The sequence below is a fragment of the Mustela nivalis genome (assembly GCF_964662115.1).
Source record: "Mustela nivalis genome assembly, chromosome: 7".
NCBI lineage: Eukaryota > Metazoa > Chordata > Mammalia > Carnivora > Mustelidae > Mustela > Mustela nivalis.
This window is the reverse complement of record NC_139026.1, coordinates 124142691-124165915: the sequence shown is the minus strand read 5'-3', so window position 1 is coordinate 124165915 and position 23225 is coordinate 124142691. Positions and strand designations below refer to the sequence as shown.

General features: G+C 42.4%; 1 protein-coding gene across 1 annotated transcript; it reads left to right on the top strand.

Annotated features, from left to right (window-relative positions):
- Positions 1 to 49: 49 nt before the first annotated feature.
- Positions 50 to 20751, top strand: ACBD7 (acyl-CoA binding domain containing 7). Its single transcript, XM_082738715.1, has 5 exons — positions 50 to 462; positions 14168 to 14327; positions 18876 to 18993; positions 19153 to 19215; positions 19302 to 20751. The coding sequence occupies exons 2-5, from the start codon at positions 14316 to 14318 to the stop codon at positions 19373 to 19375; spliced, it is 267 nt and encodes an 88-aa protein (XP_082594841.1). The 5' UTR covers positions 50 to 462; positions 14168 to 14315; the 3' UTR covers positions 19376 to 20751.
- Positions 20752 to 23225: the final 2474 nt, after the last annotated feature.

Here is a 23225-nt window from a genome sequence, read left to right as displayed (position 1 = left end):
ACAGGCTGCGCGGCTAGTTTGGGGGGCTGTTCTACCGCCGGTAGTCGCCGGAAGGCTGGTTCTCTCATAGGTTGCCCGTTCCATTCTAATCCAATTTCTGCCTTTCAGCGCCTTTTAGCGCTCTCTCTCTTCTCGCTTTTCTGTATTTGGCTTGCCTAAGGGAACGCGAAACCCTAGTCCCTGTCCGGTGTACCCATCTCCGTCCACTCTCCGGCACCAGAAAATCAAGATAGACGGGGGGATGAGGGGTGGTTTGCGATAAAAATGTGCCTACAAGCAACAGTGTAGGCAATCTTGAGCCCCCCTGAAAGAGGAGAGTGAAGGCTTCTTTGTGTTCTGCGACAGCAGCTCTGAAAACTTAAAACGTCTGCAGTAGCTCCTTGGGCCGGTGGAAACTAAAGGTACGAATGGAGTCGCTGGGGAATCACGGACAACTGTAAACAGCTGAAGGACATTTGCAAGGTCAGGCATCTGAATCTGTTGATTTATCCGTGGTGAGAACTTAGAAGAAAGTAGGTTGCTTCTGACCTAAAGAGCCTCCTCCCTCGCCATCCCAGTCCTTTCTCTTTTCCAGCCTAACTTATTCCCCCTTACTTTTCCTGTCTCCTTTTGTCTCAGAACTTTTCCCTTCTCAGTCTCTTCACTGCTCATTTGGTTTTCCATTTTTAAATCTATTTTCTCCATTTTCAGTTTTTATCACCTACATGGTACCTAACTGACCATAAAGAAAAGGAAACAAGCAACAACAACAAAAAGTTTTCCTTTTGGTCAAAGATTTCTGCAGGTTACACAGAGTTCAAGTAAAATGTGATTTTAAAAAAATTATAGTTAAAAAATTAAGTAGAACGAAGTTACAGCGAGTTTGAATGTAGCAAACTTTTGTTTTGTAAATGAACCGTATTGGCTCATGATAAACTGCAGACATCCAGTCTCAGATCTAGCTTACTGTAGTCTTAGATCTAGCTTTCAAACTGTAAGAGAAATGTGGACACACATATCTAATTGAAATGCTAAAGTCATGAGAAAGAATTGTGCACAAGTTTTTGTCCCCCTAAGGTTCCAGAGTGTAGAGTTAGATTTACAGCATCATTTCAGTTCACCTTGGCTCCATGAAGATTACCTCCCATTACATCCCACAGCTCTGGAGTCAGTTTGCCTACTTGAAATCCTAGCTTCATCTCAGGCTAGGCATGTGACCCCTAAAGCAAGCTAATGAACCCTCTCCATGAAGTGATAAAAATAGTACCTGTTGTGCTTATCTGTGTAATCTGTGTAAGATGCTTAGCACGGACCCTGGCCTGCAGAAAGTGCTTGATAATTCTTTGATGAATCTAGTGACAACCTGAATGAGGAGATAATAAAAATTAACAGTAGCCTCTATGACTTTCGTGCTTGTCCTGTTTTGAGACTACCAGTATGATCGCCACAAGAACTTTGCTAAAATGATGGTGTTTTAAAGGTAATTTCTCTCATTTGGATCGCACAAACATTACAAGAAAAAAGTAAGCAATCATCCCATGGTCCGATTACCTCAAAACACATTTCCTTTCTGTGTTCCCTTGTAATTTGTTTCACATTTATACATGCATTTAAATTGTGAAATAATAACACAGATTAAATATTGTGATTTTCTTCCCATGCAACACTTTGAATGTGTCTCACATCGTCTTCAAGGTATCACTTTTTTTTTTTTTAAGATTTTATTTATTTATTTGACAGAGAGAGATCACAAGTAGGCAGAGAGGCAGGCAGAGAGAGAGGAGGAAGCAGGCTCACCACTGAGCAGAGAGCCCAATGCGGGGCTCAATCCCAGGACCCGAGATCATGACCTGAGCTGAAGGCAGAGGCTTAACCCACTGAGCCACCCAGGTGCCCCTCAAGGTATCACTTTAACTCATATGTGTATATACCTATATACACATATACACACACATATATATACCTATATATATAAAATATCTAATGACAGCTGCTACAATTATTTTACCCTGTGAAACCTCAATTTGGTTTTTGAGTAATAAAATGTTCTTTTTATATTAACTCTAGAATTGGGCTGTTGTTAGATTTATATGCTTGTCATGTTGTAAGAGTGGCTTAAGGGACCTGGTGATAAATCATGTCATGAGAGACAATGTAAATGTGTAAATATGAAGTGTTTCAAGCAGCTAAGTCACAGCTGGTGGCAGTGCCACATGTCTGTAGATAAGGTCAGTAAGGAGAAAAAGCATCTATTTGGATTTAGACCATTTATTTTACTTAGAAGACAGCAAAAGCAAGATCAGCAGGATCTTATGCCCATGGGACAACATCCCTAGTCCCAGAGATCAATTAACCATGGATGTCCTGAGTGATGTGTGACTCTGAATTAACAAATCAGCTTTACGCTTCAGCTCAGTGGAAGCTTGCTTCTCCCTCTTCCACTCCCCCTGCTTGTGTTCCCTCTCTCTATGTCTCTCTCTGTCAAAAAAAAGAAGAAGAAGAAGAAGCCGACAGCTGTACCCTAAGGTGGTGAGGGGATGCAGGGAAAGGGGAGGGCAACATGAAAAGCATTAGTCTCCACCGAAACTAGAGAAATGGAAGAGAAACATTTTTGTGGAAGTTTCCCAAGAGATAAGGACCTGGGGCACTGGGGTGGCTCAGTCAGTTAAGCATCCAACTCTTGATTTTGGTTCAGGTCATGATCTCAGGGTCATGAGACTGATCCCTGCTCTTTAAGATTCTCTCTCCCTAACCTCCCCCACCACCTCCCTCTCTCTCTTTCTGTCTCTCTCTCTTTCTCTCAAACCAACAAAAAAAGATTGTGACCTTGCTCCAGGAAGATTCCCAGGCGTTCTGCCATGACTCAGACTGCAGTCAAGCCTTTCCTACATGGCTGGGTAGAGACATGCAAGGTGGTCAGGGGCCTTGGCAAGAGCTGTTGTTCTTTTAAAAAGGAGGGATTTAAAAGACCTTACATCAAATGGTCACAAAGTTGTTTGGGATGTTCTTTTTTTTTTTTTTTTTAAAGTAGACTATTTATTAGAGTTTTATTTTATTTTTACAGACAAAAGCCTAATGTGATGAGCACCTGGGTGGCTCAGTTGGTTAAGCAGCTGCCTTCAGCTCAGACATGATTCCAGAGTCCTGGGACTAAGTCCCGCACTGGGCTCCCTGATCAGTGCGGAGCCTACTTTTTCCTCTCCCTCTGTCTGCTGCTCCTTCTACTTGTGTGTTCTCTCTCACTCTCTCTGTCAGATAAATAAATAAAATCTTTTTAAAAAATCTAATGTGATATGATGCTAGCCTTTAGATTTTACATAGGTTCTAAGGAGCCAGCAACAGTACTTTTGGAAATAAAGTGTCTATATGATACAAAATCAGCTGCAGGTAACTTCAAAATATGCCATACATGTACATAAATATAATTTTAGAATTATTTAAAGTATAAAAATTTATATGAATTTATCTCAGAATTCTTTCCGAAGCAATATGAGAACAAGCGGTTGAGAAGCACTTTTAATGTAGAAATGTACAGATGTCTGTAAGCATGTATTAGGTGAAAAATATAAATAGCATTTTACCTTATTCACCAGTTTTAACTGAGCATCTTTTATATGTCAAGAAATGGGCCAGATGCTACATACATAAGAATGATTCCTTCCTTCCTTTTTTCGACAGATAACAGGATTTATTGAATTCTAAGTGTTGGGGATAAAGCAGTGAAACGAAGTTCTAATGGAGAAGACAGACAATAGAACAGAGAAAGTAAAATATATAGTATATAGGTGATGAAAAGCACTGTGGGAAAAAAAGATTCAATGCAATTCCTATCCTATTTTTGTTAAATTAGAAAAACTCATCCTAAAATTCATACTGGATCTCAAGGAACCCCTGCATAGCCAAAACAATCTTGGAAATGTAGAACAACATTGGAGGACTCACACTTTCTGATGTTAAGCAGTTACTACAAATCTACAGTAATCAAAACAGGGTGGTATTGGCATAAAGACCGACATTGGAATAGGGAGCCCAGAAATAAACTCTCACATATACGGTCAATTAATCCTTGACAAGGAGGTCGAGACAGTTTTATGGGAAAGGAGCTTATTTTCAACAAATGGTGCTGGGAGAACTGGATATCCACATGCATATGAATGAAGTTGGACCATTAATTATATCCCATTCAAAAATTAACTCACAGTGGGGCACGGGGGTGGCAGTCAGTGAAGCATCCATCTCTGTTTCTGCTCAAGTTGTGATCTCAGGGTCATGATCTCAGGGTTGTGAGATCAAGCCCTGCTTTGGGCTCTGCACTCAGCATGGAATCTGCTTAAGATTCTCTTCCTCTGCCCTTCCCACTTGTTCACTTACTCTCTCTCTCTCTCCAAAATAAATAAATAAATCTTTGAAAAATTAACTCAAAGTAGATCAAAGATCTAAACTTAAGGGTTAAAACTATGAAACTCTTAAAACATAGGGGAAAATCTTCATGACATTTCACTTGGTAATGATATCTTGGATATGATCATAAAGGCACAGGTAACAAAAGAAAAAATAGATAAAGTAGATCCTCATCAAAATTAAAACTTTTTGGGATGCCTGGATAGTTCGGTTGGTTGAGTGCCCGGCTCTGGATCTCAACTTAAGCCTTGATCTCACAGTGGTCAGTTCAAGCCCCATGTTGGGCTCCATGCTGGGCTTGGAGCCGAATTTAAAAAAATTATAAAATTTTGTGTGCATCAAAGGACCCTATCAAGAGAGTGAAAAGAAAACCCACAGAATGGGAGAAGATATTTGCAAATCACATCTGATAAGGGATTAATATTCAGAATATATAAAAACTACAACTCAACAAGAAAAAGCAAAACCAACAAAAACCCCCACGGGGCACCTGGATGGATCAGCCTGTAGAGCATTCAACTCTTGATCTTGGGGTTGTGAGTTTGAGCCCCCCAAAAAAACCAGTTCAGGGGTGCCTGGGTGGATCATCAGTTGGGTGTCTGCCTTCAGCTCAGGTTGTCATCCCAGGGTCCTGGGTAGAGCCCGTGTCAAGCTCCCTGCTCTGCTTCTCCCTCTTCACAAGCCCGCCACCCCTCAGGCTCACTCTCTCTCACTCAATCTCTCTCAAATAAGTAAAATCTCTTTTTAAAAAATAAAAAATGGGGATGCCTGGGTGGCTCAGTTGGTTGGACAACTGCCTTCGGCTCAGGTCATGATCCCGGGGTCGCGGGATCGAGTCCCACATCAGGCTCCCAGCTCCATGGGGAGTCTGCTTCTCTCTCTGACCTTCTCCTCACTCATGCTCTCTCTCACTGTCTCTCTCTCAAATAAATAAAATCTTTAAAAGAAAAAAAATTTTTTTAAATGGGCAAAGGACTTGAAAAGACATTTCTCCAAAGAAGAGATGCAAATGTCCAATAAGCACATGAAAAGATGCTCAACATCCTTAATCGTTACGGAAATGCAAATCAAAACCATGATGAGATACTACTTCACATCCATGAGGATGGCTGTTATTAAAACAACAGATGGTTTGCTCTGTTCAGCACTCTTGATTTTGGCTTGGGTGGTGATAACCCCATGTCAGCCTCTGTGCTCAGTGGGGAGTCTGCTTCTCTCCCTCTTCCTCTCCCTCTGCCCTTCCCCCACACTCATGCACGCACATACACGTGTTTTCTTTCTCTAAACAAATTTTAAAAATCTTTAAAAGAAATAAAACAGGAGCACCTGGGTGGCTCAGTGGTTGGGCCTCTGCCTTCGGCTCAGGTCATGATCTCAGTGTCCTGGGATCGAGCACCGAGTCGGGCTCTCTGCTCGGTGGGGAGCCTGCTTCCCCCTTTCTCTCTGCCTGTCTCTCTGCCTACTTGTGATCTCTGTCTGTCAAATAAATAAAATCTTAAAAAAAAAAGAAAGAAAGAAAGAAAGAAAACAGCAGGAGTGCCAGTGTGACTCAGTACCGACATCTGCTACAACATGGATGAACTTGAAAAACATTATGCTAAGTGAAATAAGTCAGTTGCAAAAGGACAGATATTGTGCAATTACACAAACACCTAGACTACACAAATTCATAGAGCTAGCAGGTAGAATAGAGGTTACAAAGACTGAGGAGAGAAAGGAATGAGAAATTCTTTAATGAGTACAGAGTTTCCATTTAGGATGAAAAAATTTTGGAAATGGTGGTGATGGCTACACAGCATTTCAAATGTATTTAATGCCACTCAATTTTTCCTTGAATTCCTTTTTTTCTTCTCATTCTCATTTCTTCTTTACTGTTTTTCCTCATTTTCCTTTAAAATTTTTTTTCACCCTTTTTATTTAGCTTGTTAGTATTTGGTTTTATTTATTTGTATGCTTGTCTGGCATTGTGTTTTGATTCCATTTTAAAGATCAGTTCATCAGGTGTACTCGAATTTATTTTCTCTTGAGGTGAAATGGGCCAAGCTTCTCACCAGCTTCTCCCAATTTTAAGTTGACCTTGGGATGCCTTGACTCTGAGGTCATTAGTAAAGTCCACCATGCTGCTGGGCCTCTCAGCCGTCTCTGCTGAGGAGGAGATCTGTGTGGGCAGTCACTGGCCCTCAAGGCAATCGCCAAGTGTAATTTGACCAAGCTGAAGTTGGCGTGGCACATCCTGCCTTAGGAAAGAAGTAGTCGTTAAGATCAGTGACGAGGTGGGGTGCTGGGTGGCTCAGTGGGTGAAGCCTCTGCCTTCGGCTCGGGTCATGATCTCAGGGTCCTGGGATCGAGCCCCACACTGGGCTCTCTGCTCAGCGGGGAGCCAGCTTCCCTCCCTCTCTCTGCCTGCCTCTCTGCCTGCTAGTGATCTCTCTCTCTGTGTCAAATAAATAAATAAAATCTTAAAAAAAAAAAAAAAAGATCAGTGACAAGGCTTAGTAGAACTCCTCCAAACTACAGACTGTCCTATGAAATAAGAATGAAGAAGGCCTTGAACCATCCCAAAACAATCATTTTAAAGGGATCTGGACTGAGTAAGCCCTCTGCCTTGTCGTTGAGTACTCCAGTGAAAGAGAGGTGCTTGAGTTCCTAGTGGCTCGTGGAAGTCTGTAAGAAAGGCCACAGGCAAATTCTGTCAGATAATGTCTGTGGGTACAGTCCTGAGAAGTGTGTTGTTCATAGATTTAAGACAACACCTGCTCTTGGCTGCTGACATGATAATGAAGTTTGAAGACTTTGGCTCTGGTAAGAGTTCACCTTTGGGAACAACTGGATACTTCCTTTGGCAGCACCGCCCCCCCCCCAATGCTGCCCTGGAACTCTTCCAGGGCCAAATAAGATGGACCTGCATGGAGGTGTGGAATCTGAGGGCCATGGTGTAGACACGAGTCAGCGGACCCCTTCATGGAATACACTGTATCCATCTTTACATTCCAGGGAAGGCAAAAAACTGCTCAAGAAATTTCTCCTTCTCAGTCCCTGCAAGAGAGCACTTTGGAGCTCAGGATCCATTGGTGAATACGTGTCATGGGGAAGGACTAAAGCCTTATGTGGAGCCACTCCTTGACTACAGGGAAGCTGGGCTGGGTTGATGGTGTCTGTGCGTCACACAGGGGAGAGATCCAAGACTCGCTGATGGGCCGTAAGGGCAACAAAGTGATGGCCACCTATTTGCTCCCAAGTCACAAGAGAGCCAAGCTGGAGGGCCTAACCCTGCCGGAGCCCAGGGCCTCCACGGCCTCTGCTCTCCTCCACACCCCACCACTGCACCCCAATCTCCCAACAAGACCCCATCTGCACCAGGGATCCACGTGCCACAGCCCAACCAGGCCTCAGGGCTATGCCCCCAGAGGGGACCTGTGAGGGGCCCCTGTGAGGGGACTGCCAAAGGAAGTCCCACAGACTTATGTCCCTCTGGCCCCTTCTTCCACCCACACATCAGAAGCCATGGCACAGAAGGAACCAGTTCCCCCCCATGCTGTGTCCAAAGGAAATTCCTTCCACCCGGCAACTTCCTACAGGTGAGCCACCCCCCCCCCCACTTCTGACAACAGCCAGGGCCTGCAGGGAGCCCCTGGAACTTCAGCAGGTTCAGGTTCAAGTTTGTACTGAGACATCTGTGTGTCAGGTTTGCCAGAGGAACCTGAGAGCAGACACAGGAGACACTCAAACCTCCCAGAATGGGAGCAGAAACAGTGATAAAGGAAACGTGAGGAGGCCAAGTGGTGCTCTTTATACTTGACAGGAAGGATTAAAAGCATGAACTTCAGGGAGCCCTGTTAGAAGATACAGGAGGCCCGCCCTGTGCTGCCAGCAAACCGTAGCCTGTATGGGCTGAGCAAGAAATTTGTGCTGCTGCTGGGTGTGCTGGGCCTGCCGGCCAAGGGGATTTTGCGAAGTGGACAGAAGGGGTCCAAACTCTCAGCGGAGTTCCATTTAAGTGAAGAGCCAAGTGCACCCCTGCGGCCTTCAAAACCACTGCCTCCCAAATCATGGCCCCTTAACCTTGACTTGGCAGCCAGGAGCCTCCTGGGAGACAAAAGGAGAAGAGGCCACCGCGCCCCCTCCCCTGGCAAGACTGCAGAAGCCCCACCGCCTCATTTGCATTTGCGCGGGGACCCCAAGGTTCTGCGGTGCTTGTGGGGGAGGGGAGTTGGTGTTTCCAGAAGGCAGCTTGGCAAGGTAGGGGAGCCCTGAACAGGTAATTCCGGGAAAAATCTCCTGGGTGACTTTCACTGAGAGCTTCACTGGAGCTACATCTAGTGCCAAAAACAGTTCAGAGTTTATGGTAAGAAAGCGGGGTGTTACCGACATGTGCTCGCACGCTCAACGCTATGACACTCTGACTCCAAGTGGAGAGTGGGTGCGATAAAGTAGTTGCTCTTCGTCTGTGCTTGGCTGTGGCCTTAACCACAGGGGTTGGAAGTGGAGGAGGCAGCAAGAGGAAAATCAGCTGAAGTGTCACTGGCGCTGGTGTGACCTTCTGTCGTTTGTGATCCTCTCCATTCAACACAATCAATTCCAGAATACAGTCAAGGAAGGATGCTCTCCTGACTTGTTTTCTGCACTGGCATCATGCTGATACAGAGAAAATAAATATATAAAAGTCTAAGGAAGGGAAGTTACAAAGTAAACATGGATGAAAAACACTCTCAAAATATAGCCCACAATCTAGTAATGCACTTAAAAAGAGAGAAACATTTCGTCAAAGTAAGCTTGAGATTAATAAGGAATGCAAGGTTGGTTTAGCAATTGAAAAATGAATTAATGTTGGGGCGCCTGGGTGGCTCAGTGGGTTAAAGCCTCTGCCTTCGGCTCAGGTCATGATCCCAAGGTCCTGGGATTGAGCCCCGCATGGGGCTCTCTGCTCAGCAGGGAGCCTGCTTCCTCCTCTCTCTCTCTCTCTCTCTCTGCCTCTCTGCCTACTTGTGATCTCTGTCTGTCAAATAAATAAATAAAATTTTTTTAAAAAAATGAATTAATGTAAGCCATTTCTTTAAAAGATCAAAGGAGAATGGTGCCTGGGTGGCTCAGTTGGTTAAGTGTCTGCCTTTGGCTCAGGTCATGATCCTAATGTCCTGGGATAGAGACTGAGTTTCTCCCTCTCTCAAATAAACAAATAAATTCTAAAAAATAAAAAAGATTAAAGGAGAAACCATATGATCATCCTAGTAGAGGATAAAAAAGCTTTTGGCGAAATTCTACATCCATTCATGGAAACAAATTTTGCCAAACTACAAATAGGCAGAAACCTCCTTAACATACTAAAAAATATATATCCACTGAAATAAGCCAGCTGCAGTGAACATACCACATTTGATGGTGAAACTCCGAAAGCATTACCTTTAAGAAACCATATACTACTACTCCAGTCAATATTATACGTAGGTCCTGGATAGTATAAAAAGGCAAGGAAAAGAAAGATCTGAGGATTGGAAAGAACAAAATGAAACTGTCATTATTCATAGACTATTGTTTGCTAAATAGGAAGCCTAAAATAATTTACTGAAAAATCATTAAAACTTCAAAGATTTATCAAAGTTGTTGGAATGAATTCCCTTTCACTGTACTAGTTACAAAATGACAAACAATGGAATTTTTAAAAACACTTCATCTAACATAATAAAAAATTATAAAGTTATTTAAAAAGAAATTCACATGGAGTGCCTGGGTGGCTCAGTCATTAAGTGTCCAACTCTTGATTTTGGCTCAGGTCATGATCTCAGGGTCATGAGATCAAGCCCCCACATTGGGCTCTATGCTCAACGGGGAGTTTGCTTGAGATTCTCTCACTCTGCCCCTCCCCCTCTCTAAACTAAATAAGTAAGTCTTTTTAAAAAATGAAAAAAATTAGTCCATGTAAGATGTACAAGATCTTCAGTGGAGAAAATTAGAAAACTGTCTGAAAACATTAAATAAGGAAATTGATTGAAAAAGATACATGAATCATGAATAGTGACTCTCTGTGTCACAAAGATATCAGCCTCTCCACCCACACACAACCGATATAGCTTTGCAACGCAATGCCAAGAAAAATTCAAGAATTCTCTTTTGTGGAACTTGACTCATGAATGTTAAAATTTATAGGGAAGAGCAAAGTGCCAAAACAACCCTTCATGAAGATGAACAAAATAGATAGTATATAATGATTAAGACAGTTTGACATAGGTGGAGGAGTAAACAAAGGGAAAGTCCCCCCAAAATGATTATAAATTGCCGCTCATGGGGACACCTGGATGGCTCAGTTGTTAAGTATCTGCCTTCCGCTCAGGTCATGATCCAGGGTCCTGGGATCGAGCCCTGCATCGGGCTCCCTGCTCAGTGGGGAGTCGGCTTCTCTCTCTCCCTCTGCTGCCCCCCCCTGCTTGTGTTCTCTCTCTCTTTCTGTTTCTCTCTCTGACAAATAAATAAAATCTTAAACAAACAAACAAACAATAATTGCCCCTGGTGTTTTCTGAAACCCACTCTAATCAGTCTTCGCCCCCCACCATTGTACTGAACTTCTGTCAGTGTCATCCATGATCTTGACAAAGACGAAAATCCAATCGATTATTCTCAGTCCACGTCTAACCTGTCATGCTTTCTCATTTGATATACTTCTGCATACTATATTCTTTTGGTTTTTCTCTCACCCAAAGACCACTTCTTCTCTGTCTCATATGCTTGTTCTTCCTTTTCTTTCCAAGCTCTTTGAAGTGTTGCAATGTTGCAAACTCCCATGGCCCAGTCTTCAGTCCTCTTCTCTTTCTTCCTCTTTATCGGTTCAGTTTCTAGGGTCATCCAGTCTGAAGGATCTAAATACTGTCTCTGTGTTCATGAGTCCCACCTCTAGATGCCCAGCACAGATTAGACTTGATATCCATCTGCCTATTTGACATCTGCACTTAGATGTCTGATGTCTCAACAGTAACATGTCCAAAACAAAACTTCAGATCTTTGCTCCTCACCAAACCTCCACCAGTGGGCCTTCCAGTTACTCAGGCCCACAATCTTGGAATTATCCTGACTCGTCTCTTTCCCTCACACCCATGTAGAATCTACCGGAGACTATCGTTGACTCTAACTTCAAAATATATCCAGGATCTGAAATACTTCTCACTAGCTCCCCTCCCCCACTACCACCTGAGTGTGAAACAGCCATAAGTTCTCTGGATTCTAATTATAGTAAGGATTTTGCTGCCAGCCTTGTTCCCCTATAGTCTCTTTTCAACACAGCAACAAGAGTAATTTTTAAAAAAGATTTACTTGTTTATTTATTTATTTGAGAGAGAGAGAGAGTGCAGTGAGGGGTGGAGGGCAGAGGGAGAGGGGCAGAGAGTCTCAAGCAGGCTTGGCACTGAGCCTGATGTGGGGCTCAGTCCTACCGCTGGAGATCATGACCTGAGCTGAAACCAAGAGTTGGTCACTTAACCCACTGTGCCACCCAGGCATTCTCCAGAATGATCCTTTTAAAAACTAAGTCATATCGTGTCAGATCTTACTCAAAACTCTTCAACGGTTCTGTTTCACTCCCACTTAACACCAAATGCCTTTGTGTGAGGCCATATATAATCTGGTCTCCATCTTCTGTTCTCTGACCTCTTCTATTCTGCTCTGGCCACTCTGGCCCCTTACTGTTCCTCACATCTGCTGCGGAAGCTCATTCTTTGGGCCTTTGTAGAAGAGGCTGCCTTTGAAAGGGAAGTTCTTAGGGTCAGCTCTTTTATCCTCCTTCAAGCTTTTAATCAAATGTCATCGTCTCAAAGACACCTACCTGACTACCCTATTTACCATTGCATGTCACCTCTTCCATCCCACAGATCCAAGACGTCCTCTTTTGCTCTGCTCTTTTTTAAAATAGCACTTATTACAGCATGTCTTTTAATAGACAATGTAATTTGCTTATTATATGTGTTATTGTCTGGAATCCCCAACCAGAATGTAATGCGAGGAGAAGGATCTTGTTTGTTCTGTTCCCTAATGTTTTTCAAGAATGAGCAGTGCCTTGCTCATACTAGGCACTCAATAACTATTTCAGTGAATGAAAGAATGAATAAGGAAGATAGGATGGGGTGAAATCAGGAGAGTCACAAAGGTAAAGGTAATGTTCTATGTCTTAAACTGGTGGTAGGTTCATAAACATGCCCTTTAGTTTTAGAATTTTACATATATATATGGATGTATGTATGTTGGATTATAATCAATATTAAATAAATAGTTAAAAGGAAAAAAAAAGGAACTTGATTGTCCAAATTGACTCACTCCCTAAGGAAAGCTGAGTTTTTACTGTATCTGGTAAATTATCACTGGGCAGAAAACATCAATATTTCCTTTGTCTTTTCTTTCGTTTTGTTCTGCAGAACAAGACATCATGGCTCTAGCTTCTGTTCAGAGGAGGTCATCTCAGGAGAAGAGCATTCTAGACTTAGAAAATAAAACAGAGCACAGTGTGACTTCCCTTTTCCCTTTTCCCTTTTCCTGATTTCTTATAATGACTACAAGGCCCAGATGCTTCAGCTCTAGACACAGACAGATACTGGAGCTCACTCCCAGTATTTCCCTACTGAAACACTGCTAGGGCTTCCTCAGCAGAGAAAGCACTCGCTGTTCTGAAGTTGCTGTTTGCCTTTGTTCCCCAACAGTGTCTGTCCCATCACCTGCAAATTTAAAAATGAAAAACCAAAAAATCCTGGCCAGTACGTTTTGCTAACATTCGCTTTCTGTCTTTTACTTGGAAATTCATTGATTACACCATGGAAGTATTTTGGAGGATAAAATTTAAAAAATCAAAGAATTTGCATGCAAAGGTAAAGCAAATATATATTTTTTAAAGATTTTGTTTATTTATCTGAGAGAAAGAAAGAGAGAACACAAGCAATGGGGACCGGGAGACGCAGACTCCCCACTGAGCAGGGACCCTATGTGGGACTCCATCCCAGGACTCTGGGATCATGACCTGAACTGAAAGCAGATACTTAGCCAACTGAGCCACACAGGCGCCCCAAGCAAATATTTTTAAAATGTAGTTCTATTCAAAAACAAGCTAAAATGTTTGGGAGCCTTTCTTCTCCACCACTTGCGTTGTTATATGTTAGACGTTTCCGATCAGTAACTCTCTAAACCCTGAATTTGTCAGGTCTTCCAGTCATTTCGCTCCAAGAAGGTTTTTTCTTGAAAGAGTCGGAAATGAACTCCTTTGACCAGAAAATGCTGTTCCAGTTCTTTGAGAACTTAATCAAGTGTGCACCACAACCCCCTTCTGTGTTTCAGCAGACTTTCAGGGACACTGGGTTTGTTGCCCCGGAGAATGGGGTCAGATTGAATAGTGCGCACTTCTGTGTCTTTACAATAACCGAGAACCCGTCAGAGTGGTTGCAGCTCGTGTTCAGGGTGTGTTTTTGCTTTTTAAAGAGAAGATGCTTTTTTCACTCCTGATGAAGTGTGCCTAGAAGTATGAGAGGAGACTTGAGAGGTCTCAAAAACCTGCCATCCACGTTTCTAGGAATCAAGGAGAGGGCAGAGGGATATAAATATGAAAAGGAATCCCCACTGAGATCCGTGCCCTAGGGAGATTTCTGTGGATGCAAAGACCTCTTGAGAAAGAACTGGGGAACGAGCCAAGAGCGGAGAGGAACTCATTTAAATTCCCTGCTCCTCGCTTTTCCCGTTGCAGCGGCGCTGGCTGCAGACAACCCTCTGCGCGGCTTGGGGGCAGGGCAGGTGCCACTCACCGCTTATCCCCGCCCCCCAGGACTGGTGGCCAATGGGAGCCGGCCGGGCCCACAGCGCAGCCAGTGGGAGACGGCGGGCGGAGGCGCGCTTTCATTTAAGGACGCCCGCCGCACGGGCTCCGGGGACCGGCGCCTCAGGAGTGCGGCAGTAGCTGAGTGGGTGTCACCATGTCTTTGCAGGTGAGTCGAAGGGTGCGGAAGCCCCACGAGCGGGCTTCGTCCTCAGAGGGAAGAGCTCGAGTGGGCATGGGGCAGGCGTGACGCCCATGGGTGGCGGGCGAGTCAGAACTGGAGCTTGGGACAGCTGTCGCCCGCGGTCCTCGCGCCCCGAGTACCCCCCCCCACACACACACCGCCACCACCGGGAGTTGTACGGAGTGACCCCGGGGACACTTCCACCCCCATCGCGAGCGCCCGCTCATTGCAGTGGGGACCACACCTGTGCCCTCTGTTGACGGCGACCTGGGGCTCCCCATGGCAACACTTGCGAACCCCGGGGATCCGTTACTCGCGAAGTAAGAGCTGCCCCCGGGAGGGCGGAGGCCGGCTTGCTCCTGGGGGACCAGGCGGCCCTGCTTCGCCTGCCCCTTACGACTGCGAAAGGGAGGCGAGGGCGGCTGGGGCCCCACCCGCGCCCCCTCGCTCCTTGGTGAGACAAGTGTTTTTCTGAACAGCAGAGATCTGTAAAACTACAAAATAGTAGTTTTGCCGATATGCGAAAAATTACATGTTCAGGGTGGGAAATTTGGGGAAAGAGCAAATATAAAATAAGTGAGAACTATTAGGAATTCCTTCACGCAGGTGATAACCACTGCTAACATGAGGGATTACTTTCTTGTACTGTGAAAAATGTGTGTGTGTGTGTGTGTGTGTGTGCTTGTATGTACTTGCATGTGCACGCGAATGTACACACATGTGTATATGTGTGTATATATACACACACACTGATTCAGTTATACTCAAGTATATACAGTTTTATTCCTGTACCTGTGACTATATTAGGAACATTTTTCATCATTAAATAATCTTCTAAAATAAAATTTGAAAAAAATATCTGGATACAATTTCACGGAATAAGGCTTCCTTTTTTTTTTTTTTTTTTTAAGATTTAAGTTTATTTTAGAGATTGAAGGGGGAGGGACAGAGAGAGAGAATCCTCAAGTAGGCTCTACACCCAGCACGGAGCCCCCGATGGGGCTGGGTCCCAGGACCCTGAGATCACTACCTGAGCCAAAAATCAAAAGTTGTAGTCTTTACCCACTCAGTCACCCAGGGACAACGCCCCCCCCCCACACACACCTTTAAAGATTCTTCAAGAAGTATGTTATGGTGACTAAAGGCACATACTCTGAAGTCTGCCAGGTTCAAATCCAAACCTTCCCCCTTCTTAGACTGTGATGTGGTTGCCCGGGTAGCTCAGTCAGTTGAGCATCTGACTCTTGGTTTCTGCTCAGGTTGTGGGATCTCCAGGTTGTGGGATCCAGCCCCTCGCTGGGCTCCACGCTCCACAGGATATCTGCTTGGTATTCTCGCCCTCTCTCTCCCTCTCTGTCCCCCCCCCCCCCAAATAGATCAATTAAATATTTTAAAAAAAAAAGAAAGAAACATGTATTGATATTTCTCTTGACAGATTTTTTTTTCCACCTTTTGACCACATTCACTCACTTCCCTCACCCTTCACCTCCGCCTTTGCAACTGCCAATCTGTCCTCTGTTTTTCTAAGTTTAGTTATTTAAGATTCCACATGTAAGTGAGGTCCTACAGTATTTGTCTCTGTGACTCATGGTATCTCACGTAATGTTCCCAAGGTCCATCCATGTTGCTGCAAATGGCAGGATCTCCTTCATTTTTACGACTGAACAATATTCCATTGTGTGTGTGAGTGTGTGTGTGTGTGTCCATTCATCCATCATTAGGCACCTAGGTTGTAATGTCCATGTCTTAACAGTTGTAAACAATGATGCAGTGAACACGGGGTTGGGGGGGTGGCAGCATCACTGCGACATAGGGATTTTGCTTCTTTTGCGTATATACCCAGAGGTGGGATTGGTGAATCCCATAGCATTTGTATGTCTTTATTTATTTATTCTAATTTATAAATGATTTATTGGATTTTTTTAAGAAAAACTAATTCTTTATACTGAATAAGCTCTATACATACAAGTTTTCATTTTTCATTTAGCTTGGATTTACTTCTTAGAAGTTTTTATGTTTCTGACCAGCCACTGTCTTTAAACCTCTTGGCGTTTTGTTTTTTTTCTGGGCTCCCCACGGATTACTCAGAAACTGAGTGGCGGCCTTTTTCCCTGGTAACCTCTTATTTTCAAGGCACAGGACCTTATTTGTTGGTTCTGGACCATGTAAAAAATTCTCTCTAAAGCCTTTTGCTGCTTATTGCCTTGAATCTCTCAAATCTTGATCTTCTAGCCTTAGAGCCAAGTGGCTTTTAATCTGGCCCATAGACTGTACTTTTTGTACTTTTTTCAGCTTTCTTAGAATCACTTCCTTTTCACATCCTTTGATTTTCTTCTGCAAATGAATTTCTTTCAACTTTTCTGATGATGTCCTTATGTTAGTCTGTCCAGCTGTAGTTAACGTCTCAAGAGTCTAATCTGGAAGTTTTTTTTGTTGGATAAACAGCTCATCTTCTTCAGGAGTGCTTTATCTCCAACCTGTTCCTCCCCTTTGTGCTTCTTCCTGGGTGCTGATCAGTCAGCTCCTCCCCAACAGGCTTTACTAGGCTGCTGGACCAACAGGTGGTGCTCTGCTTTCTCCTCCCTGTACTCCCGAACCCTGCCCAGGCAAGGCCCACCCAGGCAAGTTTTCCACCTTCTCCTCCCCACAGGTGGCACTGTGCCCCCTCCACCTCCTCCAGGTGGTGTTCCCTTTGCCTCCTCCCCTACCTCCTCCCTCCCCTCCCTGTGGTTCTCTGCCTTCCTCCCCCGCCCCCCAACCCTCACCCCAGGCATGCTGGCCCTCCTCCACCATCATTGATGCAGGGGTGTGGGATGTACAAGGCTGGAGCTGTACCATGACCCATGCAGCATCAGATCACCTCCATTTGTATGTCTTTGGAAAAATGTCTATTTCGTTCCTTTGCCCATTTTTAATTGAATTTTTCTTTTTGCTATTGAGTGGTGTAAGCTCTTTATATATTTAGGATATTAACCATTTCTTTTTAAAGATAAATGATTTGCAAATATTTTCTTCCATTCCATAGGTTGCCTTTTCATTTTGTTGATGGTTTCCTTTACTGTACAGAAGCTTTCTAGTTTAATGGAGTCTCACATCTTTATTTTTGTTTTTGTTTTGTTGCCTTTGCTCTTGGTGTCAGATCCAAACAATCGTTGCTCAGACCAGTGTCCAGGAGTTTACCCGCTCTGTTTTCTTTCTTTCTTTCTTTTTTTTTTTTTAACCCCCTCTGTTTTCTATTGAAGAGTTTTGTGGACTTAGGTATTACATTCAAGGAAGATCTAAACAAAAGGTCTTACTTGACCTGATATTAAATCATGTGAGTTGGTTTTTGTGCACAGTGTCAGACAGTGGTCCAGTTTCAGTCTTTTGTATGTGACTGTCAGGTTGTCACACACCATTAGTTAAAGAGACTCACCTTTTCACATTCTATGTTCTTGGCTCCTTTGTCATAAATTAATCAACCATATATGCATGCTTTTATTTCTGGGCTCTCTATTCTGTTTCATTGATCCATTTGTTTTCAGGCTAATACCATACCCTTTTGATTACTATAGCTTTGTAATATAGTTGGAAATCAGGACATGTCATGACTCCAGCTTTGTTATCTTTTCTTAAGATTGTTCTGTTTGGGGGTGCTTGGGTGGCTTAGTGGGTTAAGTTTCTGCCTTCAGCTCAGGTCATGATCTCAGGGTCCTGGGATCAAGTCCTGCATTGGGCTCTCTGCTCAGTGGGGAGCCTGCTTCCCCTTCTCTCTCTGCCTGCCTCTCTGCATACTTGTGATCTCTCTCTCTCTCTGTCAAATAAATAAAATAAAATCTTAAAAAAAAAAAAGATTTTTTTGTTTGTTCAGGGTCTTCTGTGGTTCTGCATGAACTTTAAGGTTGTTTTCTTGACTTCTGTAAAATATGCCATTGGATTGATTGCCATGAATCTGTATATTGCTTTTGGTAGTATTGACATTTAAACAATAATATTTCTTCCAGTCCATGAGCATAGAGTATTTTTCATTTATTTTTGTCTTTTTAGTTTTTAAAATTTTCTGAAAATTTTTAAAAATTTAAATTTTATTAAAATTTAATTTAATTTAATTTATTAAATAAAATTTAAATTTTTAAAAACAAATTAAGAATTTTCAGTATTAGGGCACCTGGGTGGCTCAGTCAGTTAAGCATCTGGCTCTTGATCTCAGCCCAGTTCTTGATCTCAGGGTTGTGGGCTCAAGCCGTGCACTGGGCTCCATGCCCAACAAGGAGCCTACTTTAAATTTAAAAAAAAAAAAAATTTTTTCACTAGTAATGGTTTTATGTGGTTCTTCATATCTTGTCTGAATATCAGGTAAGTACCAGGAGAGGGATCCATAAATTAAAATAAATTAGGATAATACTGAAAGAACTAGACCAGTAATAGCTCTGTTTGAAACCTTCCTCTTTCTTTTTAAGTTTCTACTGTCTGGTGGTAAAATACCTGCAAAATAGATAAGCCTGCTGAAAGTTAGTGAAGGCACTATTGGCCTTTCTTCCTTTTGTGTTCTAGGCTGATTTTGATAGGATCACAAAAGATGTGAGGAAGCTGAAAACAAGGCCAGATGATGAAGAACTGAAAGAACTCTATGGGCTCTACAAACAATCTGTAGTTGGAGACATTAATATTGGTATTGTATATGTGTGTGTGTGTATGTGTGTGTATATATGTATATATGTGTGTGTATATATATCATATTTTAAAAAATAATACATTTCATTTGAGCAATGTTTATAGAAGCAGTGAGTAAAAAGTAAACTTGAAAATATATCTATTCTTCTTTTGGCAGAGTGTCCAGGAATGTTAGATTTAAAAGGCAAGGCTAAATGGGAAGCGTGGAACCTCCAAAAAGGTTGTTAATTCTTAAATAAGTGAAGTAAGCTTTCTTAATTTCCCAATATATCAGTCCGTAAGATAATCTGTTTTGTGTCTTTCTAGGGCAGTCGAAGGAAGATGCCATGAGTGCCTATATATCTAAAGCAAAAGAGCTGATAGAAAAATATGGAATTTAAAATTCAGCTATGAGAAGGTTTTTCTTTTGAGGTCTTCATAATGCTATCATGTCCTATATCTAGGGAAGAAATGCACTGTTAATTCTACATGTCACGAATATGTTTGCTATTAACATGAATTGTAACCCTTAATTAGAGGTATGCTGAAACTACTTAATGAAGTTTTACTTGCTAAAACCAGATGATTTTAAAAGTTCTTTTTTTAAAAAAAGTATTGCTCTGGTTGTATGTCACACAAACATTAACAATATTTTTTGGCATATCTGTTTTCCTACACTGAGTTATTATTATTGGTATGTAATCAAAACAGTTTACTAAGAACCAATAACAAGTTTCTTCCTTTGTTGTACGTGTAGCTCTGGGACTTGGAAATCATAAACATACCTGGTTTCATTCCATACTCTGTAATTCTTTACTAGGTGACCAGAAACAAATTACTTAAGCTTGCTAAACCTCATCTATAGAGTAGAGGGAAAAATCAGTCTCACAGGGTTGTAAGAATTGAATGATTCTTGAGGTAATGAGGATTGATAATTGAGGTAACTTTAATGATCCTACCTTCAATTTAAAGCATACATTATATAAAACCTAACAACAGATAAACTAAAATTTTAAAAAAATAAACTTATGAGTCCATGACTATTCAAAGAAAGAAAAAAAACATCCACCCATTATTTTTCTTTAAATTTTTACATTTAAGACAGAAAAATCAAATGTAGTATCTAATGACAATAAAATGTTCAACTACTGTGCCTCTTACATTCAGTTTTATCGGAGTGAAAATGCAGAGTCTGGAATATCATAGTGGCCTAGTCCTCAGTCTTTCTTGCTGCACACAGGTTCCCTGAAAGAACATAGTCTTGTTTTAGCATGTCTAAAATCTGTTTGAGATCGCATAGGGTAAATATCCTAAAAAACAGTGTACTTCTACTCCCTGGATAAGGGTTGGGGTTTGGTATGCTAGGACCAATGAGGGATAGATTGATTTCATGTGACTTAAAAAAAATTATCTAGATTGACTAGATGAATTTCCAGGGAATTATTCTGTGTGAAAAAAGCCAGTCCCAAAACGTTGTGCAGGGTAATTTATGTGACCTTCTTGAAATGGCAAAGTTACAGACATAGAGAACAGAATAGTGATTACCACAGAGGACAGAATAGGGAGGTAGGAGTGACTTGAAAGAGCAGCAGGAGGGATCCTGTGTGGATGGGATGTTCTGTCGCTTGACTGTGTCACTGGGAACATCTGGCTGTAACATTACACTGGGCTTTTGCACAAATTACCATTGGGGGAAACTAGGTAGTTCTATATTATTTCTCACAACAAAATGTGAATCTACAGTTATCTCCAAATAAAAAGTTTCATGAAAAACAAATCTAGCTTGATTCCTATTCTGGAAAATTTTAGAAAGTAAAGATGGTTCTCATATCTATGAAGTCTTACCTGAAGTTTATCCGGAGTCTGCCATGATGAAGTCAATATCCAAATGCAAGAAAAGGGAGACATCAGCAATGACAGGGCTGCTCCTTCCAATGGAGGACTTGGAAACTCTCAGAACTCTTCCCACATGGACCTCACCTCTACCAGGTAGAGAGGCAGGTGAGAAGGCCCAGGCCAAAAGCCTGGCATTGGCTACATCATGTGATTCCCATTGTGGACCATATTAACTAAAAACTTTTCAATTGAATAATCAAAATCAATTTTTTTTAAGATTTTATTTATTTATTTGACAGAGAGCACAAGTAGGCAAAGAGGCAGGCAGAGATAGAGAGAGGAGGAAGCAGACTCCCTGCTGAGCAGAGAGCCCGATGCAGGACTCGATCCCAGGATCCTGAGATCATGACCTGAGCCTAAGGCAGTGGCTTAACCCACTGAGCCACCCAGGCGCCAAAAATCAAATTATTTTTGTGCCAATCCTTCCATAAGGGAGCGCTGGAAATGGTGTCACACCAAAGGGTAAGCCATAGCGGGTACTAAACATGTATCATAATTTACTTCAGCCTATTTATAGCCCAAGTCGATTGCATGAATCCTAACCCCTTCCGCAATGAATTCTTCTTATGACTTACTTGCCCTTTGTTAGAAAGGAATGATAAATTCTGCAAAACATCTCCCTTACGCATTTTGCTCAGTCTTATTTATTAAGATTCTATGAATATGATTTTAAAATCTTAACACAAACATGAATCCGTATTATGTGACCATAAACAAATGGATGCTTTAAAATTTAACAATATATATTGCTGTGTTAAGTACTTTAAGCCTTGAGGAAGAGACACCAAGTAGTGGAATTTACTGTGAAGATCCACGAGACATAGGAAATCCGCGTGTCTGAATGAACAGCCAGGATGAGTCTGGAACTCACCAGAGACTGCAGGAGCCAGGCAGCTCCAAGGGGGCAGTGCCCCTTCATCCCTATCCACTAGTGACTGTGAATCCCATTTGTAGTGTTTCGCATTATATAGCAAATATGTTTTGCCTTATATGGACTTGGCAAATTTTCCCAATTTCTGCTTTTTTCCCTTTGAGCTCCTGTTTTTCCCAATTGTTTTACTTTCTCCTTATGTCAGCCCCAAACTGTCACAGAGCAAGACTGAGACATCCTGTCGGGCATGGCCTTTGTGCTTGGCCTTCCTTATGCCAGGGACCAGACACCAGACTGGTTGTCCTCGGCAGGACTCCCAGTGGCCCTAGTCAGTCACTGCTGGGGCAGCAGCTGCGCCCGCAGAGCCAGCAGGCACTCAGTGCAGGAGGAGCCACTAAGGAGGGGGCCCGGGTTTACTAGCCTTCTGCGGACTTGCCTACTCAGGAGAGGCATCAGTGATCACTCAGGACTATCTTCTTTTAATAAAGCAGTAGGTTACATTTTCTCATTAAATGGGATGTACCCCCACCAAAATGGATGTCCCTACATTTCACAAGATTGGACCAAGCTTTTACCATTGTGTGCTGATGGAACTATTTGTTTTCTAGCATTTTCCCCTCTCATTTCACTGTTGAAATAATTGAAGGGGGAAAATGGATAATTTACCTCCCACAGATAAGACTCAAATGAGATTCTGAAAGGAAAATAAAGGACCCTGCCAGAAGTATTCTTTACCCCTTTGTCTACTGTCTCCGGATCCATAAGCTCTCTGTGAAGAAATACATTTATGTGTCACACACATCAGCCTGGTAGTAGAGAATGTGTAATTTCACAACCTCTGAGAAAAACCAATGAACTACTGAAAAATTAAGAGTATCATATAAACACTTTGGACTCTCTTCAAACTAAAAGGAAAAAATCTCTAAAAACAGGCATGTGTCAATAGTTCTAGACCCTTGGTTACATAAGTCTTGACAAGGGTCTCATTGGCAGTTTCCATAAGTTAAAAGTGATTTCCTGGGAGTGTGTGAACATCAAAACTTCCACAAGTTACCTCTTTCTAGGCTAAAAATAAAATTATATTTAACAACAAATGATGCTTACCACCACCACCAAAAGATATATTTCCAGATACTGTTTCTCTAAAGCTGACACCGGGGGGTAGAGTTACTACAGAGGTCTCATGTTCCGTGTGTTCTGTATTTTTAATTTCTCTAAGACCCATCAGGACACAGTGGTATTAGCTGCACTCTCTCACTTCCCACATGACTGACCTCTCTGCACTTAGGCTAAGTAAAACCTGGGCCAAATTTCTACTTGTTGCAGTAATGGCTAGTTGATATTAGCTGGATCATCAAAAAAATTTCTCCAAATACCCCAAACCATCAAAACAATTTCACCTTTGCTACATGTTTAGATCCAATAAAACATGTTGAATCGCAAGAAGAAACATCCTCACGTGAGGTATCAAAACAATAAACCGA

Excerpts from the sequence above, each read along its gene's own strand:
- ACBD7 (XM_082738715.1), top strand. Across the intron at positions 18,994-19,152 it reads AGTTGGAGACATTAATATTG|AGTGTCCAGGAATGTTAGAT; the intron begins GTATTGTATATG and ends TTCTTTTGGCAG. Across the intron at positions 19,216-19,301 it reads AGCGTGGAACCTCCAAAAAG|GGCAGTCGAAGGAAGATGCC; the intron begins GTTGTTAATTCT and ends GTGTCTTTCTAG.